Consider the following 25,140-nt stretch of genomic DNA (forward strand, 5'->3'; position numbering starts at 1 on the left):
ATCAGGCTGTGATTCGTCAATTGCATTCCGCGTGTGGTCGATCTTCATCATGAGACGCACGCAGGCTCTTTGGCAGGCGGCCTGGCTCGTTAAAGACAAATAAGTGACGCAGGCTCCTAATGTATGCTGACTCACTGTTCCATCTCCTCCCAGGTGAGCAGGGCATGGAGAGTCCTTGCAGAGGACGGCGTTCTCTGGTTCAGGATGTGTGTGAAGGAGGGTTTCCACCAGGACGCCAGCGTGTCCGACTCCCCCTGCTGGAAGAGCACGCTACGGGACTGCAGGAATTCGGCCAAAACCATCCGCTCCAACTGGAAGGTGGGTGCAGACGTCTACCTGTCAGAGACAGTCATCAGTTTATGTCACTGTGCAGCGAAATTTGAGCAGAATATTATTTTTCTCCTAGAATCGAGTGGGCTCCATCAGCCAGCTGCAGTTTGAGTTGGGGAAGGTGCTGTGTGACGTCAGCTCGTGTGACAACTTTGTGTTGGCCGGGTAGGTTTCAAGGATGTTGGACTGTCACTTTCCACATCTGACATATGTTAATGTGCAAGTTTGCTCGTATGCACTCATGTCTCTGTCACTCCAAGTTGTCTCGTATAAGTCTTGGGGTGGAATAAATCATGCATATAAAATTTAGCGCTCAGTTAAAGATATATGACTCTTCATTATTGATCCAATCTCAACGCAGTGATTGATGTTTGAGCATTTTCAAAGTTGAACCGTATGAGCAGTGATGCATTTCTTGCAGCTTCAGAGGTGGAATTATTAAAAGAAAAAAAATATTTGAGGGAAATAATGCAGAGCCGGGTGGCCTAGAGGTTACAAAATATCTCAGGTTTGAATCCCATTGCTGACGTGCAGTGAGGAAGGCCCTTAATATCTCAATGCCCAGGTGGCGTCAGGAATTCTGTCAGGCATAAAAGTTGTGCCAAATCAAATATACTTATCACACGATCAGCTGCGGTAAACCCGAGCCCCAAGGAAAGGAGCTGAAACACACTGCTGCCAGATGAAGAATTAAACTGCAGACTTAGCTGAGTTATTTCCTGCCAATCAACATAATCCTCAAAAGTGACTGTTTGCTGGCATCTTCTGAGAGGAAAAGGCCATTAAAGGTGCTTTATGCATTTTTTACAAGAGTGTCTCTGCAGGCAGAATGATGATAACCTGCAGCAAGGAGGAGCAAGTTATTACTTTTAAGTGAGTAATGCTTCATACCTGAACAGTTGTTGAAATGTTTAATAATTTGCAGTATCTAAACATTCAGAAACATTTATTTAATTATCAAAATAAGTAAAACATTTTGTTCTCAGAGACAAAAGGAACCAAAACATCTGAATACAAAGAAATCAAAAACTTGAAACAATGAAAGTGTCCTTTCTTGATTTGATAAAGATCTTTCAAATCCCAAGACATTTCTGAAAAAGAGAAATCAAAAAGCCGTAATGATTAATGTAGAGGAATAGTTTCAAACCACTGTCATAATGATGCATGAGAAACATCTGAAAACACACTTGAAACCTGTTGAGAATTCAGAAACAAAGAACACCAGCTTCAGGTTTTGCTCACAAGATGATTGACACTGACACTGACCCTTCAGTTGACTTTAGTTTCATAAAGTTTGGTTGTATTTATTTCAATAATTACCTCACCACTTCCTCAGTTTCATAGATGATCATAAAAATACATTTTTTTAAAACTTTTTTTTTCCTGAATAAGGTGCATTGGCATGTGTGCACTTTGTCAAACTTTTTTTAATCTTTTCTAAATTTTTTTTAAAAACACGTGTCTAGTATCTCTACATCACATTACATAATGAGAGAAAATCAACTTTTTCAGGCCAAATTTGGGGCATCAGAGGGTAGACAGTAAAAATGAATGTGTCGCATCATCCAGCCTGAATATAAATGAGTCTTTGCTGATCAGATAAAATTGATTACTTATTTTCTAGTTTACTTTTTCCCATTTTGCCTGTTTACATAGAGTGCTGCTGGTGAGGGAAGAGTGGATGAAGAGCTGCCCGAGACAGTGATAGATTATGTTGGACCACAATAGACCTGATAGACTGCTACAAGGACATGAGCAGCGTCTCCAGGGAACGGTGTGATTCGATTCCCCTCAGTCCCTGCTGCAGCCCACCGGAGAGGACAGCATGTTTATATACTCCCATCTCAACAGACGCCAGATACACAGCATCAAAACAGTCCCGACATGAAAGAAAGCTCACTCAGTAACGTGAACCCGCGATTAAATCCTCTTTGTACCACTGATATAGGCTAATTTACTTGTGTCAATACTTTTCTCATTATTGGTATTTAAAGTGGGGGTTTAGATCAGTGTTTATCGAGAGGATGAATCAATGGCAGTTAAGAGTGATCAAGAGTTATTACCTTGCATGTAGTAAATCATGTTAGAAAGCGGTCTAATGGAATTTAGCACTAAATAAGCCACAGTGTTTAATCATCCAGCTCCAGCTGAAGTTACACAAAGTCGGCATAAAATCCACAAGTACACCATCACAAAACATGAGCAAGATTTTGTCTTTTAACCCAATGACAGTATCAAAAGGAGTGGGTAGCGCCCAAAGAGGGCTTCAGACTTTTCCCCAATAAAGATAAATAACAAAAAACAAAAAAACTGACATGATACGTATCGTATACGTATGATCCACAAGAAAGAGTTTTTTTTCTAGTTGACTTAAATAATTATCTGCAAGTTGACTGGTATGATGAAATGATGATGATGAAGCTTTGTATTAATGGTATCAAACTGTAAAACAATGCTATTTCACATTATTCAATTCTATTCTGACTGCCAATATGCTGATAAGAAGAACTTTGCGTTTGCACAGTTCACGATGTTTTGGCAGCTAAAATAAGAGCAGAAAAACAAATAATTTGACAGAACAAAAGGTGCAAAAATAACAAATCAAAGTGTTAAAGCTAAATTAATCAAATAAAAATTAATAAATATAGTTAGTAAAGAGTGTAATCATAATGAAGAATTCAATTAGGTCTATAAAAATATTGAAGAAACTGCTTAATGTCTTATATTCCTTTAGTCATTTTTGCACAACCTAAATTGTGACACTGGTTTTACTTGTGTCTACAAAGGTCGTCCAATCACTGGATTGATCAAAACTACTTCAGTTTTTTTTTTATACCTCAGCAGATTTCAAAGTTTTACCCTCAAGAAAAGTTCACATGATCAACTTGTAAGTTTCACCCTCATCCTGTCGATTCTTGGCATGGCGTCGAAGTGCCAGTTCAGCCGACACAAAGCGGCGTGCACACACACACGAGAACTGGCTGATGAACTGTGTGACACACTGACTGCGGGGCAGGAACTCGCTCACACACACTGCGATCTGTGGAGGCGGCAGCTCTGGCAGCGAGTCGGCTCCCGCGGTGAGAGGGGGGTGATGGTAGGAGGAGGAGGAGGAGGGGGGCTGAGAACAGAAGAGAGAGGAGGAGGAGAAGCCTGTCGGTGTGATGAGATGAATCTGTTTTGGAGAGAAAGTCATTCACAGTTAAAGCCACGATGCTCAGAACCACCAGGTCACATTTCAGGCTTTTGAAGAGGGTTTTTTTTTTTTTTTTTTTTTTTTTTTTTTTGATAAAATGTGACTTTATAAGCTCTTCAAGTCACATTTTATTTTTTTCTTTACCCCTTTTACATCCATCTTAGTTGTTTGACAAACTTGATTTTATGTTTTAGTTAAAAATTTAAAAAATTGACCTTTTTTTAATTTTTTTTATTGTGGTGATATGAATTTTCAATCTATTTCCCAGTTTCTTTTAATACTTTACATAATATGTTTTTTTCAAAGCCAGTTCTCCTCAGAAAGGCTGATTGCCAAGAAGTCCTTCAGTTTTTTTTCTTGTTGGAAATCTTAAAAAACGATGCAGTGATGATCCATTTATCATTAAGCTTGTTTTTCATTTTGGTCTTTAATTTGTAATATTCTGTCAGACTCTGGTTCAAACTACATCCTGTTTTAATCGCTTGTTCTTGTTTTAAAGGTTGTATAGAAGATCTTTATTACTAACAAAAATGAATTAAAGCTAAAAAAATGGCATTATTAAGCTGTATGGCAGCCTTGTTTTTATTGTGATCAAAAAAAAGAAAATAAACATGAATCAACTCTGGAGGTTGTAAACCAACATTACTTTAGCCAATCAATAGCGAGGTACCCTCGTTATCTATTGGTTTTCTAACGTGTCAATCAACCTCTCTACATTTGTAGCGTAACTCTCATGCTCCTATGCCCTTTTCGTACCCCCCTCCCCCACGCTCCCCCCCGCTAGGCTCTCCTGCCGCTATCAACACCTTTTCACCTGTAGACTTGAGACAATTTTTCTTAATCATAGCTGCAACGTGCTTGCCATTTGGCAAAAATGTATGTTTTAATCTTAAAACAAGACTTGTATGAAAAAAGTCTGGAGAGTGAGAGGAGGAGGGGGTGGGTTTGTTGATGCCTCCCTGCTGCAGCGCACACACAGATCAGCTGTGAGCTCTGAGCGTCTGCTCCAGTCATGCAGCTCCACACAAACCTCCCCGTCCTCCTCTGATCCACCTGAGAGCAGGGACGGCTCAGGTACAGGATTTGGCGCAAGTGCAGGATTTTACTCATATTCGCTGTGTTTTGTGTTGTTCAAAAGGACACATTGGTAGCTATGTGTTAGCGCTATGATGCTAAGTTGCTACATGCTACTTTCTGCGTAAGGAGGAGGCATTCCTCCATAGAGAGCAGGGTAGGAGGGGATGTGGGTCACGCATGCGCAGCATTTCAAAAAAGACTGTCACTGGATTTCTCTCTCCATGGAAAATCCTCTATACAACCTTTAAGTTGAAGCCTGTTCAAGTCAGACCAGTCAACTGTGTCTGCTCTCATATGAGAATAGCTGTAAGAGAATAAATCACCCACTTTCTGTCACTTTGAGTGGCATCACATAAATTTAATCATCAAAAAAGATACCAGAAAAATCAAAGTCCCGCCCCTCCCGGGTATGTCCCGCCCCTTCCGGGTATGTCCCGCCCCTTCCGGGTATGTCCCGCCCCTTCCGGGTATAATCCCGCCCTTCCGGTATGCGATCATATCAGGGAAAAGGGGTGGGAAATGTCAAAGGTATTTCCGTTGACGTAAGTTGGCGTGATGAAGGCCGGATGTGAGACAATGAGAGGCGTATTTCCTTAGATATAATCGAGAGGACCTAATTATTGTGGGTGGGGGTGATGGCGTCCTGATGTCGGAGTGGGGAAATGGGTGTGATTTATTTACTTTGAAGGCAGGATGTAAGATAATGAGAGGCGTATTTCCTTAGATATAATCAAGATGGCCTAGTTATTGTGGGTGGTCTGATCCCGTCCCAGTGTCGGAGGGGGAAATGGGCGTGTATTGTACTGTACAGTATATAAAACATTTTACATAAGTGTGATAGTGGCTGTGAAGTGGTTACTCGGCGGGGAAAAACATGGAGAAACATCTGTTGATGAAAAAGACTTGGCACCTTGATGGTGATCGTGCGTTTTTGGCAGCATTTAGGAGTGGGGTAGTATCCCCATACGTCAATCTATACAGCTATGAAACCACACCTGAGGTCTATCATCTGAGAATCTACCCTAAAGAATTTAAGGGTCTGAAGGATGCTATTGAAGAATTTATTGATTATATTGAACGTGTTGACAGTCGTGAGCGTGTACTACTGGGCTTTGGGAAGTCTGCCACCTTGAATGCCAGCTGAATTGGGTAGTAGCGCTCTTTCTCCATCACCGTCTTGGGTCTTTCTTAGAGGTGGAAATCGCGCCGAAATCGCACCAGCAACCAGATGTGAGATCTGGAACAGTCCACCATGAAAGTGCCACCTAGAGGACGAACTTCACGATCAGTCCATGTCAATATACTTGCAGGCAAAGAGCCCAGTAGTACACGCTCACGACTGTCAACATGTTCAATATAATCAATAAATTCTTCAATAGCATCCTTCAGACCCTTAAATTCTTTAGGGTAGATTCTCAGATGATAGACCTCAGGTGTGGTTTCATAGCTGTATAGATCGACATATGGGGATACTACCCCACTCCTAAATGCTGCCAACAACGCACGATCACCATCAAGGTGCCAAGTCTTTTTCACCAACAGATGTTTCTCCATGTTTTTCCCCGCCGAGTAACGACTTCACAGCCACTATCACTCTTATGTGAAATGTTTTATATACTGTACAGTACAATACACGCCCATTTCCCCCTCCGACACTGGGACGGGATCAGACCACCCACAATAACTAGGCCATCTTGATTATATCTAAGGAAATACGCCTCTCATTGTCTCATATCATCACGGAAACTTACGTCACCGGAAATACCTTTGACATTTCCCACCCCTTTTCCCTGATATGATCGCATACCGGAAAGGCGGGATATACCCAGAAGGGGCAAGACATACCCGGAAGGGGCAGGACTTTCATTTTTCAGTTTTTTTTTTTTTTTTTTTGATGATTAAATTTATGTGACGTCACTCAAAGTGACAGAAAGTGGGTGCTATATTCTCTGCCGTATTAGACAAATAATTTATTACTACCGTATTTCATTGTACTGTACAATGAAAGTTTGCACAAGTTTGTCACACACTTTGATTTCTTTCTGCTGCTCGATTTCTCTTCTGTGCTGTTTAACTTCTTGTTTCAAGTTAAAAAAAAACAAAACAAAACAAAAAAAACAAGTGAAGCTTTTTCTGTTTGGTGAACCTTTGTTTCCACTGTCAAATGCATGACTGTCTACCACTTACTACAGATATTCACTATATGCACATGCAGGAAGACTGATAATGGTTGGGAAAACACAGAGGTAAAGAAAAAAATGTGACACAAGCCAACAAAAATGTGCCAATCTGATGTTTATTTATGAAATGTTGAAATTCCCTGTTAAAGTTTTGCGTTGCTCATTTTGCATCATTGTCACACTTGTTGCTTCACCAGTGAACAAAGTGTGAAGTTACCCCCGAATATCCACCTCACAGTGATCTTTAACAGAGAAAACATGCAAATCTTCACACTGGTGAAAATAGGCTGTTTGGTGAATAGCTGCGTGTTAAAATAGTTGACTTTTGGTTTGGATAAATTGGGTGCTGAGGTTGTGAGTTAATCAGTTGGTAATTATTAGTAGAACATTTCATCTTATAGTAATTGTGATTTAAAAAAGACCACCGTTTATTTAATTTGTCTAATTTAAGGTGTTTTGAAATCTCATGCTTATTATTAAATAAATTACTGCAGATATCCAACCGTACATGAACCATCAGCTTTGGTCCTATTTATTTCTCAGTGATAATATTTAGTTTCCACTGGTAATGGCGAGATTTCAGAGCGAGTGTTGTTGACTTCGTCGGTAGCATTTGATGTTTTGGAGCGAGGCGGGGTGAAATGTTCGGCTTTGTTTCGCCCAAACAACACCAACGTAATCCTCCAAAGTTCATGGAACAAAAAACATTAGAAGACAAAGTAACAAGTCAGAGTGAGTAAAGGACGAGAGTGCGAGCGGGGAAATGATTCAGCGGTGAGAGGGTGACGTCAGGTATTCACCAAAGACTAAACTTCTAATTCCTCACAAGCCCCCCGGGAACATTCACCATCTTTTCCCCCAAGGCCTCCTTCTAAACTCTCGCCTGTTTCTGTCAAAAGGTACACGTCGGGTGACGTGAGGCTGTGGGACACGCTGCACTGGGACTCGGCGGCGTCGTACCTGAAGGCCAACGGGCTGTCGGCGAGCACGGACCCCAGGCCGCACGTCAGCCACGTCCAAGTCAACGACGCGGTGGCTGCCGCGGCGTACGAGGACGGTACGTGTGAGGAAACAACGGCGAGCCGTGACGAGTTTCATTTCCGTAACGCAGTGGTCCCCACACTTCCTCTACTTCACCCAGTTTAAGAAATGCCAACGTTTCCATGGCCTTCCAAGGTCTTGTTGTCAATATTGCCTAGTATCTCTGCACACCTGCGAGGGTTTAAACCTGGTTTGGAGTTGGCGAGAAAAGATGCAAGGGTAATTTTCAAACTGAAAGATGTGATTGTTCATTTTCATAATTGAATGCAATTGGAAAATAAGGAAATGAATCTGTATTTGGAGTGACCGCCCTTCGTCTTCAGCAGCATCAGTTTTTAGGAAGTTGTACATGACTAAAGTAGTTTTGGAGAAGAAAGCGCACATCTTCTGTGGGTCATCTGCGGTCTGTTTCATCCTTCAGTCTCGTCATTTTAACCCACACAGACTCGATTATATCCTGATCAGATCTCTGTGGAGGCCTCACCATCAGGTCCAGGACTCCTTAGTTCCTAATAAACACCGACTGGATGTGTGGGTGTTTCCCATTTTTCTTTCCTGCTGTTATTATGATGGATTATGACGGATTAGTATCCTAAAAATTCCCTGGGATTAATAGTGTTTTCTGTTCTATGTTTAGTATATTACACCTACTTAACACTGCAACTCTCTTCTTGGTTTACAGTAATCTCTCCATCGCTGTTTAAGAGATCAATAGGGGTCAAAAAACTCTTTATAGTTGTATTTCAAGCTCCTAAATTGGAATGGAAACCCATCTTGGGTTATTTAAACTGAAGAATGACTGTTCCTCTCTAAGCTGGCCACCATGTTTTCTCGTGACTTCACACGTCTTACCATAACCAATGTGTTTGACTGTGGAAATACAAATGTGCCACTTCTAAAAATCTTTAAAGATTTATTGAGTAACTCCTCTTTCCAAATAAACATATCCTGCCTAATTATTAATTACTACCGGAAGGTCGGGTAAGCCTGGTGGTGTAGTGGTAAGCACTCCCACCTCACAGATGGATGACCCAGGTTTGATTCTAGGGTCTTTCCTTATGGAGTTTGCATGTTTTATTTGTTCTGTTATGTATTTTCTTTGATTAAGTCCTGCTGGGTAATGCTACAATTAAAGGTGAATGGATCAATATTGGTCAGATCTGGTCATTAAATTGGAAAATCAGCCTTGATAAATGCTTTGATGAATCTGCTGCTTGATAATAATTTGAAGTGAATGTGTTTTGGGTGTAGGTTGTGTCGACCTGTGGAGCACAGAGACAGGCGGCGTTCCCATCCATCACTACCAGAGTGCAGGACAGGTCCAGGCTCTGGCCCTGAGCCCCGACAGCCCCGCCCTGGTCTCCGCCTCTGGACCCGACGTTCGGCTCGACCACGCCAGCGACTGCGGCTACTGGAGGACCGTCTGCCGGGCTCAGCTGCCCAAAACTGTGAGTCAGCCTCCTCTGAGTTGTCATATGGATAAAATACTTCAGGTGTTTTCCGTAGTGTGCCTGTTATCAGTTGTCCAATAAAGCAAAACAGTTATTTTTTGAAGCATGTTTACATGAAATACTTATAAAACAATCCACCATATCGAGTGAGATCCTAGATGAAGTCAGTGATGCTCTGAAAATCTCTGAAACTGTCTCTGTTGTTTCTAATGCCAGGTGGAGAGTGCGGCAGTGGTGGCAGGTAGGGGGCAGCAGTGCCCCCTGGCCGCTCTGGCTGCTGGAGAGACCGTGTACATGCTGGACCCTCGGGAGGAGAAGCCGTGGACGCTGCACTCTGTCTACGGTCATCCCGTCACCTGTCTGGACGCCTCCGACTCCCACGTTGCTTTTGGAGTGAAGCGCACGGGCTGGGCCATGCACGACGGCGGCAATAAGGTGGGTTCCATCTCTCTGTGCAGTCAGAGATCAACAACGGCACCAGCATTGTAATTACAGTGTAATAACCCTTTGCAATATGGGACAATAATGTCAAGAATGACTTGGCAGAAAGCCTGATCACGAGCCTCTTTGCAGTTATCATACAGTTATTAAATGAAGGTTTTTGCTATTGATGGAGAAAAAAAAATCCAAACCTTTCTGAAAAAGTGATTGCCTTATCCATAAGTTTGGACTGATTTATCCAAGGGGTCAGCAGAGCCCAAAGTGCTTTGCAAAGCAACAATAAATCAGGAACGGGGCAAACACCTTTTCACACCACTACCTATCATGAGGGAGTGTGTCATGACAAACACACGTGGTGTGTTGGGGGTAAAATGTGATCCTTGGGGGGGTCTCATCCTCCTACACTTTGATGACCCCTGTTATAATGATTATTTAGTCCATTAGGTACAGATTCCCAGTATGTATATGGAATAACAATCTCGTCTTTGTATGTTAATGGAATTGATGGAGCCGTGTCAAGGTTTTTTTTCTCTGCTGGGTGAAACTTCCTGAAAGACAAATAAATCTAACAACCCTTCTGCCAACGAGACGGCAAAGGCGCTCCTGTCGGATTCGTAAATGTACTGTTAAAAAAAGAAAGAAAAGCTGGCTTTACCGCGCAGACCGAAATGAAAGGTTTCCATCAGAGTTAACAAGGTCACTTGTGCTCTCAACAGGTGCATAATGAAAAAATGGGAAGTTGCGCCCGCTGAATAATTTGGTTTGCTTAAATGGAGTGACGCTTGTTGTTTTTACTGCGGATCCGAGTCACGGAGGGCAGAAGGGAAAAAAACAGCGAGGACAAAAGTTCTGGCATCTGGCCATCATTGGTTTAATCAGCGGCTCCGAGCTGAAACACTCATCTTCCCTGTCCTCCTAAATGAATTAAGCTCTTCTGGGAATAAGATGCTTTGAAATGTGGAGCACTCCTCTTACGCTGTTAATAATGTAGAAAACCTGCGCTGTTTTTTATGCCTTTTTTGGAATGTGTATCCATTTCAAAGAGTGTGCATCTGTGCAGATGCATACTGTCTGTGTTCTCGGGTTGATCATGATCACTCTTTGTCCCCCCGAGTCCTCTCAAGTCCCTTCAGGAATGAATGTGATATACCTGGAGGAGGGTTGTTTATAGTACAAATAGCTGGTTTAAATAGTGATATGCCCCCCTTGGACTCTGCTCCTAATTACTACAACCTTTAAGTGTTGTTGCGTCTTTGTTTGCTTCTAATAATACTTTGTTTCTAAGGACCCTGTGCGCCCTAATTGACTCTAACGCCCTTACTTAGAAAGTACAAAGAGCCAAGAGACAAATAGTTCAGTTGGGATCTGCAGGCAGGCTCTCATTATGCTTTCACCTCATCAAAGGTGTATTTTAGTCCACTGCTGATGGAGAACTAATGTAAAAGTATCACTGTGATTTCAGACGGTAGACATCAGGTGTGGCGAAGTGGGGTTTTGTTTGGAGTTGAAACTTCAGAGCGAAGCAGCCGTGGCTTTGAGACGGACGTGTTTTTGGCCACGCTGAGAATCTGAGATCATCTCTGTAAGAGGAGCACAGCTGGGACGCGCTCGCGCTCGTTCAGCAGCAGCGCTAAAGCACCACACAGTGGACCGAAGGGAGAGTAGCACTAAGACCTGGATGTAGGACAAATGCAATCAGTCTGGACTGTAGTTTGATTTGCCTTCATCTGGAGTCATATTTTAATCTGCTTTGTCTCTTTCTACATTTACCTTTTCTGGTATTTCTGATTAACCCTGCACATAAGGGTGAGCAGCAGAAGAGATGTATAAAAGATGCAGGACAATGCTGGACACAACTGATCCAGTCTCTGTTTATATCTGAGACTGTTCTGTACCATTCATCCATGGTATATTTACTCATAACTGCGGTCAGAACCTCAGTATAATCCATCGGCAGTGAAATCTGACGTAGAGAGAATGTGATGCATATTTTATCTGAGACAATATTGACATATTGAGTTCACTTTGTTTCTAGAAGTGTCCACTGCCTAATTGCTTATTTACTCGTACTTGTTTTGTAGATATGAGGATCTTCTGTTTGTGATAAAGATAAGCTGCATTTGTTTCCAGTCGAACACTGTCGGAGAAACAGATATTTTTTTTTTGTTGAGGAAAAAAAAATCGGTGAAAAAAAAAACTATGATCAGTTTTCTTTGCGAAAAAGCAATTTGGGATTTCAGGGTTGTTTTGAAAAATAGATGAGTTTTGGTTTGTGGAGCTGGACCCAGCTTACCGTGGGGGAAAGCAGGGTCCATCCTGGACAGTCTATCAGTTCATTACAGGGCAATCACAGAGAGATAGAAAACCGCAAACACTCATATTCAAACCTGGGGCCAGTTTAGGGTCAACGATTAACCTCACATGCATGTTCTGAACTGTGGGAGGAAACATGAGTTCTCAGAGAAATCCCATACAAATTCCACACAGAAAAGTACAGACTTAATACCTTAATCATTCAGCATAAAAATAACTTATGGAATCAGTCGTTGTATCTGTTTGAAAGCTTCACACGCTAAATGGGATGGTTTTTCTTCTTACTGGCATTTCTACACATGTTTTTTCCAAGCTGCTCCCAAACCTGGGTGAAAGGTCGATTACATCCTGTACAGGTCACTCGTTCGCCAAAGGCGGACACACACAGACAAACAAGCACTCGCACAAATGAACGGTTTAAAGTCACTAATTAACCTGACATCCATGTCTTTGTGGGAGGAGAGCAAACACTGAAAATAAAATATCAAACATCCTGCTGTGAGGTGAGAGAGCCTCCCTCTGCACCACTTCACACTATTGTAACAGACAGGAAAATGATAGAGCACCTTTCGCTGCTACCTCGGTTTAGCTTTTGTCTCCAATTAAGCTTCACACATCTGTTATTTTAAATTTAAGCTTTGTAATATTTTCTCCCTTTGTGAGATGAGACATTTCTGTCTTCCTCTGCATAGTTTTCTGAAATTTTTGCTAAAACGAGGGAATGATGCTGATCCAGTACTATGAAAGGCTCCTAATCCACCTGTAATCATACTTTACAGATCATCAACATCAAAATATCCAAATAATGAAAAGTAGTAATTAATGTCGCAGTGAGTGCTGCATTTTGGTTTGTCAGGTTTTTTTGTTTTTTTTTTTTTTTGCTTGGCGTCTTGTATTGGACCTTTTTGTTTCCATAGCGAGCTCAGCCTGAGCTCCTGACTAAATTATTCCCGTTCACGATTAGCATACCTCTGTTGCCTAATTAAAACATCTTGCAAATTTAATTAACTGGTCTGTCACTTTTGTCACGCTCCTATCTGTAATTTTGTAGCGCAAAGGCGGACAAAGCAGGATTTGGCTGCAACCATTAGTAATGCATTTAGTGGGAAAACATATGCTTCATTAAAATCTGTCAAAATGCACGGCGGTGGTATCCAAGGAAGTCATCTCACACCTTCTTTCACACGGAGGAGTGAAACATTTTCATTTGCAACACTTTTGACTCGGCTGAACCGAGCCAGAGCGCCACGTTTTCGGGCTTGGTGGTAATCACCGACTCCGCTGCAGAGTTTAAACTTCTACAGCCACTTTGTGTTTGAGATTACTTCTCATTTGTTGGATCACGGTAAAGCTTTTTCGCCTGCCTGTCTTCATCTTTGAGGATGGATTTGCACATGTGTGCATGTGTGTGGTCGAAGCCAGTCTCCAGATCCTCATTACTACTGGCCTTCATCTTGCCAGTGGATCAGGGACACACAGACCCAGGCAGCCGCCCAGCTCGTGGCTCTGAATTTAACCAAGCTGGCATCCAGACTGGCAATCCATCCTTTCTCTGCAGTAGATCGACCACAGAGCACAAGTGCTGTCAGAGAAAACCTGTCATCTACTCATTGTGCAAAGTTCAGAGGGCTCTTTGGGCTTGGAAGACTTGGTGAATGGCTCGATGGAGCTGTTATCACTGACCGACTTCAGTAAATATCGATCATTTAGAATCAGAATCAGAATCAGAATTTCTTACTTTTTTTACTCAGTAAAAGCTTTGACTTTGCATCAGCAAGAATGATGCCATATACATAATAGTGTACAAGCTTTAGAGTTATATTTGTCACAATCTATGACAAATAAATCCAATATTAAAACATCAGCTTCAAGTTAAATTTTACGGATAGACGTAATTATGAGGAGTCAGAACAGTGAACTCAGACTCTATCAAAAAGGAACAACCTCAATCCTGGACTGTGAAACAATTAAGGTCAGTTATGATTATAAACTGATGAGAAGCACAAAGGAAAGGAGTTGGAGAAGACTCCTGAGTAAAATTGTTTGATGGACAGTGGGTGAAAAGTTCTCACTCCCCCAATGAAAGCCTCTGACTAGCACAAGTCCCAACATGTCATTTATTGATTGTGAATCAGCGGTTGACAACAACCTTTTCTTGAGAAAATAAAAGAAGTCCAGCAATCAGTCAGAACATTTTATTCATGAGGGAAAGCACATGCCTCATGATTGGGTGATCTTTGGCTGAATGTCAAGCAACATCTGCATTTTTTTGAATATAGGCTGCTAACGCCTCTGAAACAAGGTTGAAGGAATAAAACTCTGTAAAGTTCATTTTAATCCATTTTTAAAAATCAATTAAGCCTCTCTTTATTTTAAAACAAATGTATTTTACCATGATCGGAAGGATCTCTAACATCTAAAGCAATGAATGTGGAATGCAACAGCTGTAGGATAAGTATTTGGAACATTTTTGCTGTACTTTCCAGAAGGCATCATTAAATGTTTTAGGTCCTTTTACCAACTGACGGTTTTCATTACTAAGACACTTATTTTCCTGTTCCTTCCTCTGCTCCCTTCGTGTCTGCCCACAGAGACTTCAAAACCAACAAGAATCAACAGAGCTGTGCAAATACGACAAGGTTTATATGCTACAAAATTATAAAAAAAAAAAAGAAATTAAAAAAAAAATAGAAAAACGAAAGCTCAAATGTTGGCCTGAAGTTTTCTGAAAGTATGTGCTCGCAAATAAACAAGCAGCCGTGGAAGTAATCTAAGTTCGGGACTCTGCTCCGCCCTGTGGGATGTGTTGGAGACGGCATGGGATCACAGACCTGCCATTGTCACGCATCTGGTCCAATGTGCTAATCTCTGTTTATTCACATGGTGTCTAGACCGACTGTAGCTGTGATTTCTTATTTGTTATAGACGTGGGTGTTTATGCAAGGCTGCGGTCGGTGGGTGGGCAGGGGGCAGCGGGGAATCAGGGTCCACACAGGAAGCAGCGGTGATTTCACCAGTGACTATTTGACTTGAGGGAGAAATCAGCTGGTCGGTGATATGCACCAAAGTCTTTTTCATCTTTTTAAAAGCATGGAAGGAAATTACATTAACATCCCAGTACAAGCCACCATTCCAGCTCCTTTTGTCTGCAGGCCTCAGAGGAGCTCCAGCGAGTGCATTAACCTAACAACTCCTCCATAGCCGTCCTCGAAACAGCTCCTTGGCCTCCCTCCGCGCCATTTCTTCATTTTTGTGGGCAGATATTTAGCAGAAATATCTTCCCAAATCTGCAATGATTCATTGAGAACAGCAGGCCCAATCTAGTTACTGTGCCCCCCCTCCCTCTTTTTCAATTCGCCGCCCCCCCGTCTCTCTCCTCCGCTGTCCAAATCCTATCAAGCTGTCATTTCAAAGTCCGGTGTGATTTGGGCTTTGCCCCGGGGTGGTGCACAATTAAAGCTCTGCTTGGCCCAAACGAGGGGCACACTGAAACTGTTGGCGCCTCCTCAACACTTACATCATGCCGCCTCCGTTTTTTCATCCTCCTTGATGATTTTTCTGTCTGCTGCTGTCCCTCCATCAGCCTCTCTCTCCTTCCCTGCCGTCTGTCCCCGGGTGTCTGTCCCTCTTTTTCTCCCTTACCTTCTCTCTCTCTCTCTCTCTCTCTCTCTCTCTCTCTCTCTCTCTCTCTCTCTCTCTCTCTCCCTCTCTCCCTCTCTCTCTACCTCTCTCTCGCCACGCTTTAATTTCTTTGTGGTTTTAATTATTCAAAGACAATTTTGCCTGGCGGTTATCCTGTTTGTTCTGTCTCGTTTGGATGAGAAAACACCAGCCGCTAATTGACCAATTAGACCAGCTCCAGATGACATCATTTGTGAGCCGTGTGGGGAAAGTTTCCTGCAGCCGCCGAGCCAAAGGCAGCGAGCCTCCTGAAGTTTGCCTTCAGGTTGTTTTCACACATCCTCAGTTTGAATGCTGTGTGCCGTTTCTGCTGCGCTTCTAACTCGCCGCCAAACATTACAGTTAGCTCAAACTGCAGCGCTTGGTTTAAGGATCCATCAAATGTATTTCATTTCGCGAGAGCGCTTGAAGACATGCACTCATTGCAGATGGGGTGGGCAATATTATATCGTTGCGTGTTGAATCTAAAATCATAATAGCAGAAGAAATACAAGCCTGAATGTTACCACCATAAAACACGTCACAAGAGAGCACAGAGGTTCAAACATGTTTTTTTTGCTTCTGTCAGTCATGTACTCTCTTCTGTCAGACATATCATCCGAGCGCACATATTTGTGCTGCTGTGACACATTAGCTGAGGTTTCACTGTGTGGGTCAATCTGATCTCTGATTCATTAGAGCCCAGCTGGAGTACACACACATCATTTCTGATCAGTTTGAGTTAATTAGTCATTAAAGTGTGTGTGTGTTGCACAGCAGCTTGGACCGAGTATCTGGACACACACACACGCACACACACACAAAGTAATTGAAGTTTGATATTTTCTACTTGCCATGCTTCCAAAATATTGACACCGTTTTCAGCATAATTTAGAATACAGCATAACATCGGAACGCAAAAGCCAACAGAAAGAAATGGCGGCTTTCCACCAACCAAAGTGACAAACTCAAGGAGACTTCAGTAACTGTAACTGATCGATACATTTCAGTTCCTCTTATGACACTTTATTTCCAACACTAATTCAAGGCTTAATAAAAGACAAGAATTGCAGCTGTAGATTGAATGATTCTGCTCTTACAATTGTTTCAAACTTTTAATTTGCAAATTCCCCTTTAAAAACTCTCTAGTTGATCAGAATACGAGTGATATTCACCGGGGCACCATACCTGGGATTTGAGTTATTTTTATGCCTCCACTTGACAACAACTGCAAGCCAGATGTTTGAATTGTTGATCTGTGCTTCCTTCTGTCTGTCCCAATTTTACAAATGTGATTCTTTTTTTTAAACAAACACCCTGAAGCAATTTCTGAAAATTTAGATCAGTTAATTAGTTTTTCTTTTCTTAAATATCAAAGATCCAAAGACAAGGTGACTCACTTTATTCATTTTTTTTCATCAGGAATGTTTTTGAGCCTTCAACTCAGTAATGAACTGGTTAGATTCTGACGGCCGCTGTTTCTTTTTTCTCACCTTCTGGGCGTTCCGTTCTTGTGCGTGTTGAATCTCAGTAACTAGTAGTACATTCCCAACAACTGAAGTACTGCAGCGATGTGTCAAGGGTGAATAAGGATGATAATTTGAAAGCAATATTTTATTCACAAAACAAACTCAGTCAGACACCAGGTTGAAACTTTTAAGGAATGTTCACAACTTCATGTAAAATATTGCCTGATTTTTATTTTGAGGCCTGCAATACATTTCTAGAAATTTCTTTTAAATTGGCATTATTTTAATGGTGAGTGAGTAATGAATGAATGAATGAATAATTAGTCTTCTCATCTATTTACACTTTCTAATGTGAATTGACGTCAAAGATTTCACATTGTAGAAGAAAACCCACAGTTTGTTTTACATACTGTATGCTTATAGAACACGACAAAACAGAGTCGAATATTAGAAATGGATTCCATTATATTGAAGACAAAAAAGATATTTTGTGCAGCGAGGTATTTACAGGAGAAAGAATGAAGCTTTAAAGCGACACTAAGGAACTTTTCAGCCTTCATAAAACATTTTAATATCTTTTGTGATGATACATCGACTTACAACTAGTTGAATGACCCCTCTGTCACGGGCTGAGGGCGTCAGTATTGCTTCACTTGGACTGAGCAGCTGTGAGGAGGGTGGTAGGAACCCTGCTCACTAAAAAACTCCAAATGTGCGGACTGCTTTACAGCATGCGTCACATCATGATATAACATTGTTTAGCCACCGTTAGATTCATTTAGATTCATTACCTCGTCACTATCCGTCCTTCACACAGCCACTGGAAACAAATGAAGGTGAGTTCAGTCCGACAGCACGCCACCGGGAGCAGCATTTTACCACGCCACGCGCTAGGCCTCATGGGAACTGTAGTATTCCTTTAGGCAAAACACTACCGCTTTTGTCCACTGGTGCCGCCAAAATCAACGAAAACTGAAAGTTCCTTAGTGTTGCTTTAAGACTGAAGGTACATTTTGAAATTAAATCTCGGTAGGAATCAATTTTATTTCATAATTCTACAGAGTTGTGAGAAGTTTTGGTTTGAAACTAAATTCAACTAATTGAGATGAAAAGGTAATATTTCCCTCACAGTATGCCCTCAGTTTGCCATGTATTGTTAAACTTGACATACTGAAATAATCTATTTGACTCTCACAGGATGTTTTAATCCAATGACCTGAATAACACTTTGACATATAATTTGAGTTTCTTACATATTTAACTTTATTTGTCAGGATAAACTGAAATTTACTGTTCAGTTTGTCACGCTGTGTTGTAGTTGGGAATGAAAAGGGGCTGCACGGTCAAAGCACTGGTTCGTGGTTGCACCCGGAGGTCGACTGACGTTCTCCTGTTCTCCAGATCCACGTCTACAGCCTGGAGACGAGCAAACCGGCGGCTTGTGTCGGCAACTCTCCAGGAGATTTCACTTGCATCGACCTGAGAAACAGCCCCCCTCATCTGCTGGTGTGCGGAAACAAAGACAGAAGGTAGCACATTTTAAAAACACACACACACACACACTCTTTGATGCAGATGGAAGACACACAAATATCAGGCATGAGGACAGAAATCTGAGCCAAGAAGTTAAGCTAAAAAGGAAGCGGCGCGCCTGTTAAATAGTTTTCCCACAGTGACAGATGATGAAGGAAGCTGAGGCTACTCGAAAGTGGAGAACAGGTGTTTAGAGAATGTGCGAGAAGACGCGGCTCTATTCAATTTGTGTATTATTCACACCTCAGAGGCTATCTGTTGCCTTGGAAAACAAAGCTCCTGAAAGCCGGGTGAAAAATGAATGAAAGAAAGAAAGAATGGCATAGAAATGATGGATGAAAAAAAAGGGAATGTTTGCTTCTTTGTCCTAAATTGAAACGTTGCTCCTCTGTCTGCTCTATCACCTGGAGGATGTCACAGAGGGAAAAATTTGTCTTGTTTTTCAGCCAGGAGCAACACACACACACACACACACACACACACACACACACACACACACACACACACGCTCTGTTGCCACATCGCTAACCTGGCTCTCCAGCGGAAGAAAAGACACATAAAGGAGCCATTCTCATCTATTCTGCACTTGTTAGCGGGTGCTGCAGAGCATGAGCTGGCAAGAGGGGAGAAATCCCTGGCGCTCCTGCGTCCAAAGCTGCCCCCGCTGCTTCTATTCAGCACCAAATCCATCTGGCTGTTAAGTAGTTGGCTTTCAGTAAAAGACAGACCACGTCGCATTGTTTGGGACGTTTTTGTTTCTTTTTATCTCCCCTCCGTGTTCGTTCTAACTCTTCGTACCTGTGTCAGCGCGTTAAAAACGCTCGGCTGAGGATGTTTTTGTCCAAGAAGGGGGCATCGGCGTGTTTTTGATTGTCAGAGGAATATTCCAGCGGCAGCATCTGAATGAATAATTCAGTGCTTTGCTTTTGGACTTTTGCTTTGTGTTCAGATTTTGTCCACACAGTAGCTTGGCTCCTCCACTTTGGCCTCAGCTGATGCAGCACACAGTCAAGGGCAAATAAAAAATGGAGTTTGGCGGTTTGGGGAGGTGGGGGGGGGGGGGGGGGGGAGTGGGCTGAGGGACAGTCGGCAGTCTTGGCCCTTCAACAGGATGGCTGAAGGCCAACGCCTAATGCATCTCTTTCTTTTTTACCCGTCCAAATGAGTTTTGTCCCTCTGTTTTTTGTTGAGATCCAAGGAGCAAATGAGAGGTCCAGTTAAGGGCTGCGTGGACGAAGGCCACGGCGGTCCAAAACTGAATGTAATAATGAGTCCTACCTGTGGCTATCAATCACTGAAACTTTGAGAATGACCTTCTGAATAGATCTAGATGAGGAGGATGGAAAACTGCAGTGCAGAGCACCATTTACAGAAAACGAAGAAGAAATGGGAAGAACTTAACATAATTCAAAAAGATATGTGACTCCACCCACACACACTCAAACCTATGCATACTTTAGATTCACCACTTCATTTAAATAATCATAAAAAAATGAAAACCTGTACCTTTAGATCAGGGTTGTCAAAGTCATAATGGCTCAGTTTCAGCATGCAGTCTGATCTAAGTTGGTTCCTCCTTTAGTGCTGAAAAACACAATTACACCTCTACACTTGTTTGCTCACTTTAAAGCTCAGTTAAATCCATTTTAAACAACATGAAACTCACTGGACTCAAATGGTGTTGACTTGTAACTTGAAGTGTAAAAAGTGGTCACTGAATACACAGAAAGTTTGTGCGGTAACATTACAGGAGACAGCGTGGCATTGTATGGCATCAGTCTAATTTACTGGAGGTAAAATCACCATATTGATGGCTAATCCTTTAATACAGCCTGATCCTTTCTTCTGCATGGGCAGTGATGCGAGTCACTAAAACCAAAGATAAACGGGAAGAAATCCAGATAATGATGCTGTCAGCAGCACAGCAGCTGACATATGCTGCAGCCGGTTTTGAGGATACGCAGTCATATAGAGCCTCACCTACGAGTTAAAGCCGCCCGTGATCAGCCACACGCGAGATGGAAGCAGACTCCGATAGTGATTAATGTCTCCCCCTGACTTTGGGGAAATCGCTGTTCAGGAGGAGTTTTTCTGCGCCGCTCCTACACTTGTGTTATTAGGCAGAGCTGCTCTTGATTAATGAAGAAGAGTCTGGCCAGTGACAGTTCGCTGCAGCCTGAGCCGCCTCCAGCAGTAGATTTATGGCTCCCTGCGGTCTGCCAGTAATGCTCAGTCCTCATTGTTTAAACGTGTGCCTCCATCACGTAATGCCACTAAACTAACTGGAGACAACAGGCCCGCGGTGCCCATTTAGCCATTTAAGGCTGATTCCTTTAAAAAGTTTTGGAAGCGAGAATGAAATCTGTTTGGGGTCCCCAGAGTGAATTTGATTATGGTAATGAAGTCTTGGAAGGAGGCATGGAGGCTGGATGGAGTCATGTCCTGGATGCTTTCAGCTGCAATAAAGCCACAACGACAACAGATGGAGCTGAAGGTCCCCTGGGCTCCCCGGGCTGATGAAAGCCACCAGGCAGGAAGCCGCCTCTCATCGCCGTCCATCCACCAGAAATACTAACACTTTAGAAATGAGTAATGATAATAATCACAGTCATCATAAGATCGTAAAGGCTTATTTCAAGCCTTGATTGAGATCCTTAAACAAATACAACAGTTAGAAAAAGTTTGCATCTTTGATCATTTTTGAAAGGTCTAAATAAATCAATATGACAGTTTTTAAATACTACCCAACTTTGAGGAAAAGTTTATTTATTTAGATTACAATGACGTTCAAAAAACATTAATTTGATATAAAATAGCACAAAGTATCAAATGCTAATAGACTGCCTTTCACCTTTGTCACTAATCTGGATTCTAGAATCAAAATATTTCGAGAGCTTCAGTTCACTGGAAAAGTCAGAAGTCAACAAACACTATTTAGGAAAAGACAACACTGCACAGCAGTCACATAAAAAAATCAGGTAATTTTTCCTAGTTATTAAGATTTTAAAGATTTCTGTCATTCTAATCTAATAATGGAGTTTTTAAGGAAATTATTTGTTGAGACAACTTATTAAAGGTAAAAATGATGGTCTTCATTTTCTGAATCAGTTAAATAACTTAATGCACATTTCCAAACGTTGCTGTTTTCATTGTTAGCAAGATATATATATATATATATATATATATATATATATATATGTATGTATGTATGTATGTAGATATATATATATATATATATATATATATATATATATATATATATATATATATATATATATATATATATATATATATATATATATATCTGTTTTAATTCTTTTAAAATAATTTAGGCCTTTTTTGCTGCATGTTTTTATTCTCTTTTATATTTTTCCTGAATCAAAAAGGTCAATGCAACAAAGTTTTTCTCGTGCTTAGATGAGGAAATATCTATTAGAACCTGGTCAGATTTTATGGGAAAATGTATCTTTAAGTTTCAGCTTCTTCTCGCTCCTTTTTGAACAAATTAATTCTTTTCAATTAAGTCTCTTGTTGTTTTCATTTTCTGTGAAAAGTTCAAAATAAACTTTCAAATCTCAAATCTTTGGCCTTAATTTGTTTGACTGAACCTGATTAATTGCACAGACAATAAAAATCAAGCAGTTTGAAATTAATCAAAATTTAATCAATTCAAATTAGCCATATGAAAACAAAACAAAACAAAAATCTGAACTGATCTGACGCCTCACAAACTCTCAGGTAGCGGTTATCTCGACCATGTGTTTAAGTTTTAATTATGTGCCGATTGGATTATGGTTTGATCAAACTCTTAGTAATTCATAAAAACCGAGACCAAAACAAATCGTTTCCATGAATGTGATATGCTTTAAGGTGGAAATGCAAAATGGCAATAAATCAGATTTGATAGTCAGAGTCAGAGGTCAGCTCCATAACGCTCACACACTCACATGGGTTGTGCTTCAAAAGAAAACATGACGATAAATATTGAATGTCCCAAACATGCTGGTGTTTGAAGAGATCTCTCCAGATTTCACATCTGCTTCAGTTTGTCTTTGTTTCCGGGCTGGATGGTGAAAAGTTCTCCACCTCCTCGTGCGGCTTCCTTGGAGAAGTGAGGATAGAGAGTCCTTTTGTCTGTAAATGAAAGCGCCTTTGACAAAGAGTACTCTGGGCTGTGTGTTCGCCGTATTGGATCCCTGCCTCTGTTAGCAGGAAGTGCAGCCCGAAATGAGCACGCTCCACTGGAAATGACTGACGCTATTGTCCTCACTTCACTGATTATTTCTCTGTTGCGCTCGCGGTGTAGTATCACAGAAACTGTACTGTACGTGCACAAAGAAATCGCACATAATGCCGCAAAGTGTCGCTTTGAAACTGAATCATAAAGGCGGTGTAAATCTTCCCCCCACAGGGTGAGGGTGTTCGACCTGAGAGCAGGCTCCTCGGTGGCCTCGCTGTACGCCCACCACCTGGGAGTCACGGCGGTGCAGGCGGACGACTGGAAGATCGTGAGCGGCGGAGGCGAAGGGCTGGTGTGCGTGTGGGAGATGAGGATGGGAGCCAAGCTGTGGGAGATGCACAACAGGTGGGGGCTGCCGCAGGAGCCACGTTCAGAAGTTTCCCGGTGACGGCCATGAGGGCCGGTGGAGAAGAGGTGAATCTGTTGTCTCTGCTGCAGGCATCCTGTACGCCACGTACGCTTCAACACCGCCACGCTGCTCACCGCCAACATCCCTGATGACAAGTCGCCGCGTGGGGCCTGCATCACAGACGACGACCTCACGGCTCATCGCAGGTCAACACCCCACAAACACACACACACACACACACTCAATCTTTCTACAGTTATTGATTCTTATACGTCTCAACACCTGCAGATTCTTCAATATTACTGAGAGTTTTAGTCTGTTCTCTGTATTTATTACTAAATAGGTGCGAAGTTCTTTTTTACGTCGTGTTTTCTGATATTATCTGATTTTCATGAGTTGTACAGAAGCCACATCCTGTCAGCAGCGACAGGATCGGTATCAAAGGGTAAATATGAAGCCGGGAGCCTGATAGATTAAGGAGTTAGGATTGCTGGATAGAGGCAGAATGACTCAATCCAAAAGCCACAAAACACATTAAGTCCTGTTTGTTTATTCAGCACAATAAAATAAAGTGGCTTCCAATCACTCTCTGCTCCTGGTGCAGAAATACTTTGCTGCTGTAAAACCACGTTTTTGCACATCAAACTCAAACATTCAAACAGTTTTGCCCTCATCAAATTGCTTTTTCACCATGTCTCATTGTTTTTCTTCAGCATCAAGAATAGCTTTTCACAACTTTTCCCCACAGTTGTTTAAAAACTCACGTTCCCTGGCCCCAAAATCAGCTGTTTCAGCTAATTTCACATTTTGTTTTGACCACCATTTCCTGAAAAACAGTGGCGATTTCCCAGCTTTCAGTTTCCCTCTGTTCCACGAGACATGCCTCATCAAAAACGTGTAATTTGACTCAAGCCTCGTTGTTTTGGTAGCTCTAGTCCCTTAGGGCAGGTGGCCATAACTAAAGTTTGAACAGGAGTTTATATTTAGTATGAAAATCCAGTGATTGCTACAGGTTTATTCATGCGTGCTTTATTGTTGGCTGCTTCTGACGTGACTGTCTCTGTGCTGCAGACACCGGGGAGTCATCTGCCACTACGACTTCTCGGAGGACGCGCTGTCTCAGGAGAGCGTTCTGCCCATCTGCAGGTCAGACTACAGCGACTCGTACGGCTACAACTACAACATCGGTCTGGCCGTGCCCTACGACAGACTGTCCGGGTCCCACCCGTCCCACTGACACACTTTTAAAAGGACTCGGTGAACTGAGCTAGAAATAAAAGTTTTGGGGTTTTTTTTTCTCTTTTTTAATGTCAGCTGTTTTCTTTATCAGTTCAGTTTAATCGGGGGGTTTAGACATGTGATAATGTTCAACCGAAATGAGGATCTGAAGTAGTGCATTTCATTTGAAAACAGTCAAAATGTATGGGACTTACGTCAAATCTCTTGTGTGTTCTTATTGGTTTTTATGATTCTGAGATGAGATTTGTTTTTGTGTACAGAGATAAAAATGTGTGCATTCTTATAAGAACCTGTAAATGTCTGTCTTCAGTTCTGTGTCAGAGAATTCTCTCACCAGGCTGGATTGAGCTTCTCTTCTTCTATGATAAAGAGTTCTCTGTAAATAGGGTTTTCCTGTTCTCAGTTTGGACACACAGGCTCAGATAAGTCCGATCCAGTACCTGTAATGTTGCATTTTGGAATCACAGAGCTTGACAAGAGCGTTTCCAGTTTTATGAAGGTTTTTAAGCTAAAGGGACACAGTGCAGACCAAGTGTGTGCCTGCCAGTCAACACCGAGGGCAAAAAAATAAAAAATAAATAAATAAAAGCATAACCTCTGTCATGGTAGGAGAAAAACTAT

General features: G+C 41.9%; 1 protein-coding gene across 1 annotated transcript in view; it reads left to right on the forward strand.

Annotated features, from left to right (window-relative positions):
- The window catches only part of fbxw8 (F-box and WD repeat domain containing 8), a 26,829-nt gene extending 1,708 nt beyond the window's left edge, over window positions 1-25,121 (forward strand). The window contains exons 3-11 of the mRNA XM_030103972.1: window positions 154-318; window positions 407-495; window positions 7,683-7,840; window positions 9,076-9,272; window positions 9,492-9,710; window positions 18,560-18,687; window positions 23,103-23,276; window positions 23,370-23,486; window positions 24,352-25,121. Coding sequence (XP_029959832.1) covers window positions 154-318; window positions 407-495; window positions 7,683-7,840; window positions 9,076-9,272; window positions 9,492-9,710; window positions 18,560-18,687; window positions 23,103-23,276; window positions 23,370-23,486; window positions 24,352-24,517 — 1,413 coding nt within the window. The 3' untranslated portion in view covers window positions 24,518-25,121. The remainder of the gene's footprint in view (window positions 1-153; window positions 319-406; window positions 496-7,682; window positions 7,841-9,075; window positions 9,273-9,491; window positions 9,711-18,559; window positions 18,688-23,102; window positions 23,277-23,369; window positions 23,487-24,351) is intronic.
- The last annotated feature ends 19 nt before the right edge of the window (window positions 25,122-25,140 follow it).

The sequence above is a fragment of the Salarias fasciatus genome, chromosome 12 (assembly GCF_902148845.1).
Source record: "Salarias fasciatus chromosome 12, fSalaFa1.1, whole genome shotgun sequence".
In the NCBI taxonomy this organism is placed as follows: Eukaryota; Metazoa; Chordata; class Actinopteri; order Blenniiformes; family Blenniidae; genus Salarias; species Salarias fasciatus.